General features: G+C 42.3%; 1 protein-coding gene across 1 annotated transcript in view; it reads left to right on the top strand.

The window, feature by feature from the left end:
- Positions 1-13,465, top strand: part of LOC127373417 (protoheme IX farnesyltransferase, mitochondrial) — a 31,428-nt gene extending 17,963 nt beyond the window's left edge. The window contains exons 5-7 of the mRNA XM_051417865.1: positions 6,415-6,485; positions 9,786-10,018; positions 12,345-13,465. Of these exons, the coding sequence (XP_051273825.1) occupies positions 6,415-6,485; positions 9,786-10,018; positions 12,345-12,760 (720 nt within the window). The 3' untranslated portion in view covers positions 12,761-13,465. The remainder of the gene's footprint in view (positions 1-6,414; positions 6,486-9,785; positions 10,019-12,344) is intronic.
- The last annotated feature ends 2,367 nt before the right edge of the window (positions 13,466-15,832 follow it).

Here is a 15,832-nt window from a genome sequence, read left to right as displayed (position 1 = left end):
CTGTAACATAACAGTTGAAAAATACAAGAAGTGATGCATATTTTGACCAAAGTGACATGACTGGGGTCATTCTGGGGTCACAAGTGGTAGGTGCTCATTCTGTGACTTTGAATAAACACACCCTGCAGTGAAATATCTCTTAGTGCAAGAGCCTCTCTTGATCCTGAAGATTTGTCGTCATCCTCACTGCCATCCACCAGGAGTTTGGCTTGTAATCCGAGTCCTCCCTCTCACTAGGAGGCACTGTGGCCTGGTCTTGACGCAGCATAAATGATGAAAGTAGTGATATGATCAGACACACAAGGCATGCACGATGAACTATGGTATCAATTTTAAACGCAAGCCGCATATTTCCCCAGACCCCCTGCCATAGCAGCTTAAGACTGTCGTTTTCAAAGAACAGAAATGGACAACACTCATTTATCTTGAGCTGCGAACCAAAAACTTTTCTCTATGTTGTTTATGGAGGCAAAGCAGCAGCTGTCAGAGCCTCCTTTGATCAGACGAGTTAGAAGAAAAGCAGCATGTAAGAATAATCCTCTACTTTTTGAATTTTCTGTTTCAAGCTTCATCCTCTTTTTGTCTCACCACGCCTTCCCTCTCATCATGGCTCAGGCAGTGAGAGTATAGCATGCCTCCGCCCTGCAGTAAGCTTTCCCAGATCCTGCTCATATCTTCACAGGCAAAGGGACTGATTAGGGCAGAGGTAATGTGGCTCTGCTCAGCATTAATTGGCTGATTAACATAAGGACAGTTTAGCACTTCACTGTCCCACACTCAGGCCATTAATCAAGAGAGAGGCTGTGCCAGCTGAACTGCTGCCAACAGCTCTACACAGACCACTATAAAGAGAGGGAGAAGAAGGTGTGGGTTCAGCACACAGCTGAAAGGGAGACGTGATCCACTCTTAGGCCAGACAGAGTACTGCAGTCTCTACTATGGTGCCAAGGAACTTAAGTGTACAGCAGAAGGATAATGCAGTTCTGGTATTTAGATGATCAAGAAGTATGGGTGGGAAGCAAAATGTCTAATGATTCTGTACATTATACAGAAGGCACTATGCAGACAGGAACATGGACTACTCAAATGTGAAGATGTCTTCTGGACCATAGGTTATGTGATTTTCTTTTCTTGATTTCTTCTCTAAACAATGCAAACAATTTAAGCTTTTCATGTTTAATCACACCAGTTGATCCCCTATAATTTCATCACATCAAAGGATCGCAGAGGGCCAGGAACCCAAGAAACATCTGCCAGCTGTCCATATGCAGCATTCCAGACACAGACACATGTCTCCAGTTTTTATCTTTCACCTCCACTGCAGATAGTGTGAACTAAACATTGCCATTTTCTCAGTGACAGAAATGAAGTGATGAAGATGTACTCGGCGCTCTTTATTTTTAACACTTCAGTGCCAAAATCCAGTTTCTAGTTGTATTTCAGTGCAATGCCCTGAAGGTATTTTGTATTCCGACTTTTTACAGCCAAACCATGTGCAACTATGAATCAAAATCAATTTTTTAATCAGTATTTGGTCCTGCCTGCATCATTACATTTTTCTGTTTTTAGCATACAAATCTACTGGTGTACCATTTATACATTTCTTACCATTTTGCCTTCATTATATCTTCTATATTTTTTTACTTTTTACCTATTTCTTAACACCTTTGCTCTCCATACACATGCGCACACAGGTTCTTGCTAGCTAAGAGTTTAATAAGTACTTTGGAAGTGTTTAACAGGTTCTTCAGGGAAGCAGTGTAAAATCACAGCATTTCTCACATAGCTCCAAGACTATTCATTTGACTCAAGAGACATCAATAGCATTTCTGTGACAGAACAGCAGCCCCACTTCTACCGCAGAAACACCTTGAAATAACCTTAATCTGACATACCAGTATTTTTGTGTTTTGACTAGTCAGGTTGCATGCCTTGTCTGTTTTGTTCCATTTTTCTTTCATTTGACATCAAAACATTGTGAATGTCTGCCAGATCCATTGAATTGACTTCTGAGGAAAGCTTAATCTATGTAAATCTTTGGCTTCTTGTTTGTCAAGTGGTTGATCAGAGACAGTTCACAGTTGGTGTTGAAGGGGGCTTTGAGAGCTCTCCTGCTATTTTAAGTAGACTTGGCTCGCGTGCATGGATGTTTGAGTCAGCCATTCAACTCCAGTGTGCAAACAGGTGACACTGACAAGTGATGACTTGGTCTTTTTGTTGGGTTTAGCCCGTGCACCTGGGTTTCCCTCAGCAGAGCGAGAGAGATGCGCTGTTTAGGGCCAGCTGATGTTTCTGTGAGCCAAAGTCATACAGCTGCTCAGCTGTGTGTTCTTGTGCACTCTCGAGTAAACACAGTAAATGCACAGTGTGTAGTTACTGTATCGCTTCTCTCTGACCTTCACTGAACCTCCTATTGTTGTTTTTGCAGGCAGATAGGAGGTGTGGGGTTGGTAGGGCAACCCTTCTCCCGTGGGGAGATCAAGAAGCGGCTGGTGCACAATGAGAGTATAAAGTCAATTATTCAGTCTGGTTCATTCTCCTTAATAAAATACAGGCCAAGTTCATGATTTCCAGTAAGTTAAATTAAACATTTTACACCCTTTGTTAAAACTATGCAGCCCTTAAACGCCTACTGCTTCAGTGTCACCATCAATTATATCACGATACAAAGCCAGTTTATCTTTCATAGCTTCTACACGAGAATAGGAAATGCCTGCCTGCAGCCTGTTATCAATTGAGCCCTGGTGGTTGGCGGTGGAGCACGTTCTGTCTTTGATAGCTCGGAGGATCTGGCAACCGAACACCCCCTCTCCTTTGCTTCTCACTTTGGTCTTGCCTGTTTTCCGTCCTCATCATCTGGCAGATAATTGTCCCTACAGTTATGGGTTTCGTGTGTGTGTGTGTGTGTGTGTGTGTGTGTGTGTGTGTGTGTGTGTGTGTGTGTGTGTGTGTGTGTGTGTGTGTGTGTGTGTGTGTGTGTGTGTGTGTGTGTGTGTGTGTGTGTGTGTGTGTGTGTGTGTTTTTGTTCATAATTGAAAGCAGCAGCCGACTCTCCATAACTTCCGGTTCAGTCACCCTTACAATGTATATCCTGAGCTGATCCATAGGGTTGGGGTTTGTACTGATTCAGGCAGTTTTTGATGAAACAGTATGCTTACCTGAAGCCCAGTCCACTCATTCATCCATTTCTGAACCTTTGATTGCTTTAGGTATGCTACCTATTTAAAAAATGCCCTGTTTTGCTCCGCTGCACTGCAACATTGACAGTGAGTGAATCATGAGTGAACTGCAGGGCTCACTAAATAAACAGTAGTCAGCCATTTCAATTAGGTATGTCATTGTGAGTCATGCAAGCAGAGCTACATCAGGCTAAAACGAACAAATAAACAAAGGTCTGTTTTGCTTGACATTTTCAAGACTCAATTTAAACTGTTCATGCTGTTTGTCATTCAAAACACTGTAGGACACAGTAAAACATATTTTTAACACATTTAAAGTAAAATAATTAAAGTAATGCATTCTATATTTACTAATGCAGAGCTATTCAGCAGTCAAATGTGTTTATATTTCTTTAATAATTTATTGTAGACCTTGGATAGGCTGTGTTAAGATTTTACAGTGCGTCTGTATTATAAAGGAAAACATACTATTAAAATACAGCTTTCTTTTATGTCACTGCCATAACTCTAAGAAAAGTTGTTGCTTTTTGGCTTAATTTGATTTTGTTTATTATTAATTATTTCAGCTGATTCACCTTAATCAATATTCACGTTAATGTACCATGACTATTATAAGGGTAGGATTAATTTTTATGACAGTTTGATTAAAAGCTTAATTAGCATTTAGTAATGGCATTGTAAATAGTGTACACTGGTCAGAAGTTCCCTGCTGGAGCTTGTTGCTAAGAGCTATAACCATCCAATGTCCTGCCAGTTAATTACACGGTCAAGTTACCACGACTCAATGCATTTGAAGACCCGTTAGTTTCAAACGGATGCACGCTGAACCAAACCTTCAGACCTACCTGTAGCTGCACACGTGCGTTCACACAAAACACAAATGGCCCAATTATTTTAATGCCATCACTGTAACACATGGCAGTGCTGGGCGGAAATAATGACACAGGCTGAGAGGGCCGCTGATGTGAACCAGATGAGGCACTCTGACTTAAAAGGCAGAGAGGGTGGAACGAGAGCAGAACCGGACAAACTGTGAAATGACAACACGGGCACACACACAGTGGGGTGGACAGAGTGACTGTGACATTCACATCAAATCATCCGTACACACACACGACAGGTTCAACCAAACAGTGGCAACAAAAATAAACTGGTGTTTTGAAATTCTTTCCTCACTCCAGAACGTTCCTCTTTGTTTCTCCTCTCTCTTTACAGGTGCCTCTTTATATGCCTGTGTTGTGGGTACAATGCACCGTTATGCACAGTATCTGGGTTTTTCTTTACGTGTGGGATGATGTTATTGGAAACTAAGTGGATCCTTTTTTATGTGAGCAGTGTTGCAGTGAGCTTGGCCCTGGGCCTGCTTGAGGCCTGGTTCAGCACCGCTCTGCTCTGGCCTGGCCACAAAGTGCATTTCGCTCTTATGCGGCCCCTGACCTCCTGACGCATTTCCTGACCCAGGAAATAGAATTAACACCTCAGCCTGGGCCTTGGGGTCCCACAGCCGCATACACAGCTGTCCATTAGCCTGGCCCAGTCCAGTCAGACCCAGCTAGCTAGTGCTCCACTACGACTGAATCTAAGACGGAAAAGGGTAGCAGGAGATTTTTTGGAGCATATGGAGAGAGCTTGTTCCAGCATTGATTTGAATGTTTTTGGGTGCTTGAAGGGTTTTAGTGTCGCTGCAATTTCAGCAGTAACTGGAGCCAAATAAGGAGATGCATTTACCTACTCTTCTAACTGTTGTAGGCATGACCATCAATGGTTCTGTTTCTTTTATTACTAATGCTAATGTTTGTCTTCAAAATAGTAACATGACTACATGTTGACTAAAGGGTAGCTCCACTGGGTAACTGAGATCCATTTATAGAAATGAAATCCTAAGGAAGCTCTCTAATAGCTCATGCAAACCAGGGTAATGCAAAGACTGAGAACCTGACGGCTGAAGTGGAGATGCAGGGTTGGCATTTTGGCAAAGTTTGGGAGTAACTGAGTGTTCCTACCGAACTCCAGACCTCATCTAAGAAGGCCAAATTGTTGTCAAACATGTTTGATCTTTTTGTTGGTGCTTTGTATTTGGATCTTGGCTCCAAGTCCCAGTTGAGTATTGTGAGATATCTTGCGTCAGACCTTAATGGTGCAGCCCACTCCTTAATGTTCTTCAACATAAAAATCTATACGAAATGAAATCCAATGCCTTCCACCAGGAGTTTTTTTAATAATATGGTGGCCTTCCGATGTCACGAGTGCAGTAAATCTGGGAACTAGGGTTTAAGAAGAGAAAAGTGGATTATCTGTTTATTAGATTTTTTTATGTGAACCATATATCAGCAACAATGGATCTTGATATTCCATAGTCTAAGTGCTTTATCTGTTTTCTTCATTAGTCAAAGGCTCTTATGCGGGCAAGCAAATGCATACATCTACGTGCGTTTGCTCGCTTACACGCACACACACTCACACACACACAAACACACACAGATTAGCCAGTTCCTGCGTTTAAGCACCCCATGTGTTTGCATTTTAGTCACACATTGCCAATCTCATGGGAGCACTTTGAAGCATACTCCTCCAGAGCAGATCATAAAACAGGAGTATAAGTAGTTTTTCACATAGTTGTATCCCCAACACCCCCCACCACCACCACCACCACCACCTCCACCCACCCACCCACCCAACAGCTCACTGCCTCCACCTTCCACCTCCAGTCCATTTACTCTCGAAGTGCAGGGTGAGCATTTGGTTCAGAGAGTTGCTCTACCATGCCTTAAGCGGCTCCCCTCACATTGTTTCTCTCCATAAGTTGCGTAGAAATGATGCGTAGAAATGACGCACAGAGGCAGCCACGGTGGAAGTCCTGTAAGTTTACCAAGTTGATTTTACGTTTCTGTGGGTGTTACCACGACCAACACCGGAGACTGTGCTGGCAGAGGGAGACACAAATATATCACAGTGGATGTTCCTTTCCATTCACACCTTTTTTGTTTGTTTGCATCTGCAAAATGATTGCACCTGTGTTTGTGTGCTGTACTATATCTCAGCCTAACCTTTGCACACATCATTTCTAAACCACATCTGTAGCTTTTGAGCTGCAGTGTAGCAGGTGTGCAAGAACACAACTACATCTAATGTGCTGCCTGCAGACGTTTATGATATTGTGTGGTGTGCATGTAAAAAGATGGATGTGTTTGTGTGTTTCCCCTGTTTTAACCCACTTGTTGTTCTGTCTCCACAGTACTTTGAGGTGCCCTTTGACTCCAACATGAACCGCACAAAGAACCGACCACTCGTCAGAGGACAAATCAGGTACAGTTCTTTTGTCTTTGGCTTTACTTAGCGATGATCTCATGATCTTCTGTATGAAAGATTTGGCATAGCAACCCCATCTGCACTTTTTATTACTTTTAAAAGACTGCGAAGAGTGACTCCAGAATGTGCGTACAGGAGGAGCTCAGCAACAGCTCAGCATGAGTTGGAGTTCAGTTGAGTACAGCCCAGCAACACTACTTGACTGCTATTAAGCCTTCCAAGTACTGCCATTTGTACAATTCATACTGGATGAGTGACAGCCTGCTACTGTAACTGAATCTAGTCTTGCTGAGGGACATTTTCCAGTCGTGAAACATAACCTAACATGTCAAAGCATATGGGTATTTGCAGGCAATATTATAATGAAGATCATACCTTAAATAAAACAGTAGTACTGAGCACACACCCCATATTGATTTACAACCTTGTGTTTCACTTGTACATATTGAGTTGTTACGGCTGCTGAAGCAGACACGGAGCTGTGCATGTAGAAGAGCAGCAGCCAGAGACCGTAGATGCCAAAAACGGAAATGCATGCCAGCAGTGACGCTCCTCTGCTTTACACCTGTCAGGTGTAACGTGAGCTTGTTGCCAGGTTGGGAAGGAGGAGAGACGAGGTTGAGGTTGGGGTTGTGGTGTAATTTACCTGACCACACTTACTTTGCTCCTTCCCACTGTTTAGATGTCAGATAACCTCAGCATTGGTGCTCAGTGAACTGGGTGCATTGCCACGCTCCTACAAATCTGACTCAGTGAATGGATATGCTCGTCTCTACCTGCCCCTTTGGGAGACTGCCACCCTTAAGCAGCAGGCAGACGCACAGATATTCACTGATGCATGAACCTAAAAAAAACCCCCAACCAACCACATATCCTCTACTCTCATTGTCCTTGCCAGGAAACTGCCTCCTTGGAATTTCACTCTTTCAGGAAAACCTCTTCGTCTCTCCTTTTTGTTTTTATTTAAGAAGAACAAAAGCAAGCAAACTGTTGACATTAGAGGATTAAACACCTTCCACAACTGTCAAGTCGGCACACAGATAACCAATCGGCTTACAGATAACAACCTTGGAAGCTAAATACCTCTGTTGCCTATACCAGCTATATAGTCACTTTATGACTGAACAGCCTGTTAGTACCATAACTGGCCCTTGACCCACAGCTATCTCATCCCAGTTTCAGGAATTCTCCATTGACACGCTGTTTAAAAGTGGACTCATGCTGTTGAGCTGCTGATTGAAGATGTACTCTCTCTGTCTAAACACAGCCTCTTCTCTCTGGCTTTTAGCCTGTCTCTGACAAGAGGTGTGTGTCTGCCCGTCTCTGAGACGCATAGAAACACTAGATCTCCCGCTCTTTGTCTCTCCCTTCTTCTCTCGCACATACAATGTTGCGTAGAGACAGCATGCAGATGGGCGGCTGGACTGTCCTGTCAAACAAACCGTCAGAAGGCCACATTTTACACATTATCCATGTTGTCTTTGCTTTGTATAAGCCAAATGACACTCCTCCGCTACATCTGTCTTACTGCGGGAGTCTGTCTGACCAGTATGATGTCAGCATCGGAAATAGTTTTTTAATGTAATGCCGAGACTACAATAGTGTATCATCTTTCCCACCTTTTATTGTTCTTGTGTGAGACGTGGATGACAGTCTCTCATCCTTTGTAGTGGTATTGCAGAGTTTGAGGCTTCCACATGTGGTGAGGCTTGAATAGCTTTCAGCTTGGTAAGAGGAGGCACACAAAAGATTAGTTTGAGTTTCATCAAGGTGGGGACAGACAACGAACAAACTATTTCCAAGGTCAGGAACTAACTTTAACTGTTAAACAGTGTTTTACTGCAGGAATCCGGACTGATGTAGCTCTAGGAATATTACTGGATAGCAAACGGTGCAGTGTGCTATGAATTATTTTATAATTTATTTAATCCAGCTCTTAGTGCAGATCTGCAGCTCAGCTTAAGTTCACTTTATTCTTCTGAATGTCACTTACCTTCTGCTCTCTGCATAGTTTACCATCTTATCCGAATGTAGCAACATTTTTCTTGGTTTCTTTGTTCACACACAAATCTCAGCATAAATTATCAAGGTAAACTCTTTTTGATGGGTGTCTGTTTCAGTGCTAGAACATATGCAAATGATCTTGCAGGATTAGTCATTCAGTATGTGCTCCTTTGTGGAAATAGTCCTTATGCTTTCAGTATTTAGTGCTGTTACACCATTCCCTGAAGCCACTATGTTTAAAGCAGGGCTTACACATTCGGAAAGTTCAGAATTGTTTTCTTTGCCCTCTCTGACCACTTGAATATTTAACAGGTAACTACGTTTTTAGTTGAATCGTCCTGTTTCTTTAACCTAATGGGTAAATCCCTGGTGTTTTACATTTGGATCCCTGGCCTCGATTGTGGTCTAACCAGATGGCCACATCTTTGGCTTCCCTGTATTGACATTACTCACCTGACACAGGAGCAGTACTGTGTCAGACTGTAAGCAGAGGACAGTAAACCCACCTCAGGCCATGTGACTCACTCCCTCCCCTGACCCCCACCGAGCCAGCCCACAGCCAGACTGTCGACAGCCCATAGCCAGCCTGCACGGCCCCACCTCAGCCCACATAAAACAGACATAACACCACTAATCACATTAATGTACCAAACTCCCTGCTCGGCCACACCACCAAAATAAAAGCCCTGTTTGCTTTTTGAAGAAAAAGGGCCTGCGTTTGGTCAAGATTTTAATCTACCCTCTCTTTAATTTATGGAGCATTTACTGGTGAATTTGAACCAGACCTTGCCATCACTGCTTTCAATAAAAGATGAGGGGAAGAGGAGGAGGAGGAAGTCTTCATCCGGCTAAAAGCCTGAGCCGCAGTGGTTTTCTTCAGCTAGTTTTGATCTCTGGCGTGTGCACATGCTCCTCATCTTGCAGGGCTACTTTTATTCCTGACAAACTCTTATCAGATGAGCTTCCTAAGCCTCCTGTTTTGAGATAGCTGCTGTCAGTGTGTGGGCCCCCATGGGTCTGCGTGTGTGTGTGTTAAACATGTGGAGCAATCATTGTCTTATCTGGTGTCTGCACAAGCCCACAAAACTTTATCATCCCATATTTCCCATGGCGGTGATGGGCCTTTGTCTGAGCCTGAATCTGTGTTTTGTAACATCCCTTTTTATCAGAAAACATCTGAAACTCATCTTTTAAACTCGCCTTTGTATATGTTTTCCTTCTCTTGCTGATTTAGCTGATTCTCACATTCTCTCCCTCTGTTTCTCTTTGTCTTCTTATCCTCCCTTTGATCAGTCCCCTCCATGCAGTGTCCTTTGCTCTGGCCTGTGGAGTTCCCGGAGTCGCTCTGCTCACTCTGGCGGTAAACCCCTTGACAGGCTTCCTGGGTGCACTCAACATCTTTCTTTACACCTGTTGCTACACACCACTCAAGAGGCTCAGCATCAGCAACACCTGGGTGGGAGCAGTGGTGGGCGCGATACCTCCTGTCATGGGCTGGACGGCTGCCACGGGTTGTCTGGAGCCAGGTACGACTCACCGGCTGAGATATGGGGTATCAGTGGACTCGTGTACGTCCACTGGAGAGAAAATGATTCAGTTGAAGGGCATCTTCAATGTGAAGTCATTTATCACAGATGATAAACTTCCGCTGGGTCCAGCTCCTCAAATGTGAGGCGTTGCTGCTTTTCTCTGTTTTAAATCAATTGAAATTGCAATATTTGGTTAAATTACATATATTATATATTTTCTGACAATTTATAAAAACCAATTTGGGAAAACATCAAAAACATTATTTGATACATTCATTGCAGCCGTAGTGCACAGAGCCATACTCATCCATTGTATCACTATCATAATTGTTCTCATCTTTCAAGTGTGCCGCTCTGTGATCAGTTTCAGTTCTTGTGAACTGAAAGCTTGTGTTATTTCCAGTCTGCAGACTGCGTGGGACAAAGAGCTCCTGCCTTAAAGTTCTTATAGCCATATTTGTCCCTTTAGACCACAGCGGTATGGGGGATTTTTTCCACACACACTTTCATAAATGTAGACTTTTAAAGGCTAATTCAATAGTCTTCCTAACCTTTTCGTAAAGCAATCATGTAAAACGTTGGTATTATAATCAGTCACAATCCACTGACAAATATATATATTTTGTGGCTGTAATTTATTATCTTTAACACACTTCACATCTTAGCATTCTGTCAGTTTATCAGAAGTTCAGTCTGAGGCTTCAGTTAATCTGGATATAATTAATCGAATAGCCAAGTGACAATTTAAATAACCAAAAATTAACTAATTTAATTTAAAATGTGAACATTTGCCTTTTCTCTTCTATGATGGTAAATTAAATATCTTAGGGTTTTGGACTGTTGTTTGGACTATTTGAAACCATTTTATAGACTAAATAATAAATCAATTAATCCATAAAATCAATGCAAGATCAATTGATATTTAAATCACATTGGCTTGTTGTTGATCAGTTGATCCATCAGGACCTCGCAGACCAGGCCTGAGCTCACACTACATAAAGCTTTATTCACATATGGCCCAGAATCCCTACAGCGCACTTACAGCTCTTGTTCCTCGTTCGCGAGGACTTTGAATGCGCTTATTGTCACTGGCGTTGGACAAAAGCGTCTGCCAAATGGATGTAATGTTAAGTTAGTGAAGAGACAGAGACTTGGGGGGGCTTATTCAGCTTGTTTGGTGGACACATTAAGTGCTCTGTTATGGCAACTGCATGAAATGTGTTTCATCATGTTGCTGGCGTTTCCCAGCGAAGTGCTCACACAAGTTTCTATTTATGCTGCAAATATGTGTCTATTTTAACCTCATGTTTAATGACTTTATTGGCTTTCTTATCTGTAAAATGAAAGCAGTTTTATTCCATTCAATTTCCGTTGGTTTTTAATAGATGGCCACTGATTCCATGGTAACTCACCCTAGCTGTGGCACTGAGCCTCTCGGATGAATACAGCAACACATCAATATAGCCAATGTTCTCTAAATGTCCCTTCAGAGTAGAGGACACTGTTTTATAGGCAGAGCATCATACCAAAAACCTGATTTTCCATGTTTACTAAACGCAAAAGAAAAGAAAAGGTGAACTTGTTGCAGCATCTGTTTGCAAGTTGCGGTTTCTTGTTGTGCTGACTCACTCTGATACACAAGACCCTGTCACTGAAAAGTGAAAAGTTTTGGGAATTTTCTGTCTGTCTGCCCACTTCTGGTTTGACTCATTTAAACCATCCCAATTACCAAACCGTAAAATGTTTCTTAGAAGAGCTGTCCCTCTGCAAAAATGAACCAGTAAGATGATCAGCAACATGTGTACTTTAGGGTGGAGACAATTATTCATATAACTTTATATCTTAGAGGAAAAACATTCAGTTTTTTTTTTCACACTCTTTTTATTCTCTTAACATTCACTCAGTAGCTATTCAGAGGCATGAATATGAGGTTATACGTGAAGACATCAGATGCAACACTGCTAGTGCGCAATATTTAATTGAAAAAGTAGTTTTTGGTTACTTCTGGATGAAATACACTTGGGGAAACTAGTTTTTTTTTAAAGACCAAAAAACAAAATACTGTATATTTTAGAATAAGACATAAAGTTTTTTGTGATATAAATATGTTAAAGTTCTTTTTGTTACCATTGTAAGATCAAAAATATCTATTTTTGTCCAAAAATGTACAATATAAAACATTTATTTCAGCATTTGCCCAAATATTTTACATGCTGAGTTTGAATTTAACTGTGTGAATTATTAGTTTGAGTCCCAGACTCACTCATTAAACCCTTCCCTTCTCATTCTTTAATCTATCCCTCTTTCTCACCCCCCCCCCCAGGTGCCTTGTTGCTGGGTGGTTTCCTGTACAGCTGGCAGTTCCCCCACTTCAATGCCCTCAGCTGGAACTTGAGAGAAGACTACTCTCGCGGCGGCTACCGCATGGTGTCCGTCACCCACCCAGGCATGTGCAAGCGCGTGGCCCTGCGCCACAGCGTGGGCCTGATCGGCCTGTCAACCTTAGCGCCCGTGCTGGACGTCACCACCTGGACCTTTCCCATCATCTCCCTCCCCATCAACCTGTACATCAGCTACCTGGCCTTCCGCTTCTACCGCAAGGGAGACCGCAGCAGCGCCCGCAAGCTGTTCTTCTGCAGCCTGTGGCACCTTCCTATGCTGCTGCTGCTGGCGCTCACTTGTAAGAAGCCTCGCAATGATCAGGATCCAGTTCTACCTCCAGCTCCTTTAGTTTCGTAGACGCCCCCAAACACTTCTAAGATCTCTGAGACCCTTATTTTAACGGAGATACTGGGTCAGCGTCTCCCTTTGCTGCACATTTTGGTGCTCGCTGCAGATCACGAAACGAGCTGGAAATGATTTGGATCAAAATAGGTGATTTACAGAAAACACACTGAATTATTACATCAGGTTGTAATCCTTTCAATATGTGTGTGTACTGTATATATTCTGTATTTATTTATATAGGGGCCCACCAGTTCCTCTCCATGTTGTACATGACTGATGTTAAATGATCTTGTACAGTGTAAATTGCTCCTATGGATCCACACAGGGATCACTGTCTGCGGATTACTTACTGCATTGTACAAATGCAAAATAGAAAAAGAGGATATATATAATGCACATTAAGACATCATGGTGTCAAAAGATTAACGTTTTGGTTTGCGGTCAGTATATGAAAATAAGACAAAGATAAACGTATCCTGAAGCAGCTATACGTCACTGCACTCGATTGTTGTTCGACTTTCATTTGAGCCGTTTTACTGACGGTTCTTACACCTCATTGTATTTTGCCACTGAGCGAAGGCACTGATGGGTCTTCATTCATTTACAAAATGCTTCTAATTCAACACGGTTCGCCTGCACCATTACATCAGGAGTAGGTCACCCCTGTAAAAAGACAAGGGCAAATGTTGTTTAACAATAAACCTGTCATGATTGTAATTCTGTCTTTTGTGTCATCATTTCCTCATTGGCTGTTTCCATTTAAAACTCCATTTAAAAGTTATAATTTGTGCATGACTGGCTGCGTACCTGAAGTAGAGGCCTCACCCTTATCAGTCAAACACACACACACCCACACAAGCCGGCACCACACCTCGTTAGGTGGTGGTGCTGACTCAACGTGCACATAATATATGGATTTAAGTTTCAATTATAGCCTTAGTGGATATGCTCGCTTTAAGCACAATCACCGTCCCTCCAATAAGCTCTATTTAGCAAGCCACCTCTGCACCTGTCAGTCACCATGTGCTCCCCTTCCGCCCTTTACCCCTAGTTTTGGTATTTGGTTACATTTCCATCACCGCGCTCAGAGAAACAAGCGCCCCCTTCCCGTCGCTGCCATCCTCCCTCCATAAAAGGGAACTGTGGGATTTAGCCAAGGCCGGGAGACCTGAAACGGCTCAACATCCTCGTAAAGTGTCTGACCGGATACAGAGTTTCATATCAGAGGGTGAAAGGGGACCGATGGAGCCAGCTGTTACAGTTGAGAGAAAAGTTGGAAAAAGCACACATACACACACACACACACACACCCAACCTGTGTGGAGATTGAATGTCGTAGCCAACCTCCAGGGCTCAGTGTGATGGCCTGTCATGGTTTACAACATCCGCTCCTATAGAGGCGGAGCGGTGACTCTGGTGCTGTCTTGTCCTGTCCCTTTCTTTATTTCTGGAGTTATTCACTTTTGGTGTTACTTCTACTTGTGATGGTCGAGCATATGAGTTATATTTAGTGTTCGGCAATAGGCCTGTAGCTGAGCTTTCAAATGTTGCTTGATTTATTAAGCCACAGCCTACAGAGGCATTCTTCTTCCGATTACACAAGAGAAATGTCTCTGAGCTGCTGTTCTGATGAAAGGTAAATTCATCCTTTAAATTATCATTATTCAGAAAAATCTTGGGTTTTATCCGCAAAAACTGTTCAAAATCTTTAGGAACTTTACATACACCAACAAGTGGGGGCTTTGGAGGCCCAACTCCAGTATGTGTTTTGCTTTTTGTAACTTTGCTTGGATGTTTGAGCTTCTTTTTGCAGCGATTGCAAATTCACCTCCTGCAGGGGGGAAAGTTCCACCTTTTAAATCTGAGTTTACGGCGTGTGCGATACATCTGACCAGGATTTTGTGACATCGCATCTGCCATTCAAGGTCCTATATGCGACTCACACAAGTGTGATGTTAAAACTTGAACCCTCCAGTGCACGTACACCGAGACTGGACTTTAAAGAGACATAGGAGGCTTCTTGTGTACAGTAATTAATCTTTTGAAATGAAAACTATTTGCATATTCATAGATTATTGGTTTTTCAGTGAAGGAGAAGGAGTAGATGTCACTTTGATAATTTTTAATGAGGTAAGTAGATTTTTTTCCTGCGGTAATCATATCAGACACATTATTAATCATAGAGTATTTCTTTATATATCTCAGAAGATGTCTGGAGGTGATTTTAGTATATTATTAGTATTTCTAATTACTTGGTAACTTGATAAATCATGCAGGGAGACCATAAGGTCCAATTATGCACTATATATTACTTAAAATAAAAGAGCAGTTACTAAATCTTTAGGCATTTTTGTACTTCAGATTTGTCACATTTACTCTCATGTATATTGAAGAAATACTTCAAAAAGTCTTATGTGTTATTATTTCACAAGGCAACAATATTTCATACTCTTCCCCCTTTATTTCACTTCTTTCTATGCATATAAACACGGAGGTCTCTCTCTTTGCCATTGCTGCTATCACTCATTAAATCACTCATGTTATTTGTTCAGTGTGAGTCTGAGCTCTGACGCCAGAGTCAACAAACTGAAGAGCAAAATATGCATCTGTAAACAGGAGAGAGTCCCCAAACAGCAATATGCAGTGAACCCCAGTGCTGCAGCTTTAACATCCACTCTGAGTCTCACATCTGAAAGAGGGGGGGGAGACACTGTACAACAGCTCAGATTCCAGGATTCTTCAAAACCCAGCAATGAAATCTCAGGATGACGGATGACCTCTGGCCTCTCTTCAAAGGTTGCTGCAAAATAGAACCCAAAGAGCTGCAGTGATCCTAAAGCAATATTTAGACTGAAACTATACAACCAGCACCGTAAAACTATCCATTTAAGTCCCTGTAGGAATGTTAGATTTTTAGACTTTGATTCCTTGGAAGGAAATACCATTCAGTGTGATAAACTATTGGACACAGTCACAACCAACAGGTCTCTCTGCTGGTGACTTCTCATGAGGATAAATAGACAATAATACATGACGCACAAACATACACATCTCCTCTTAAAATACTTCTTTTTACGCATGGCA

The sequence above is a fragment of the Dicentrarchus labrax genome, unplaced genomic scaffold (assembly GCF_905237075.1).
Source record: "Dicentrarchus labrax unplaced genomic scaffold, dlabrax2021, whole genome shotgun sequence".
NCBI classification, from domain to species: Eukaryota; Metazoa; Chordata; class Actinopteri; family Moronidae; genus Dicentrarchus; species Dicentrarchus labrax.
This window is presented reverse-complemented; position numbering and strand designations above follow the sequence as displayed.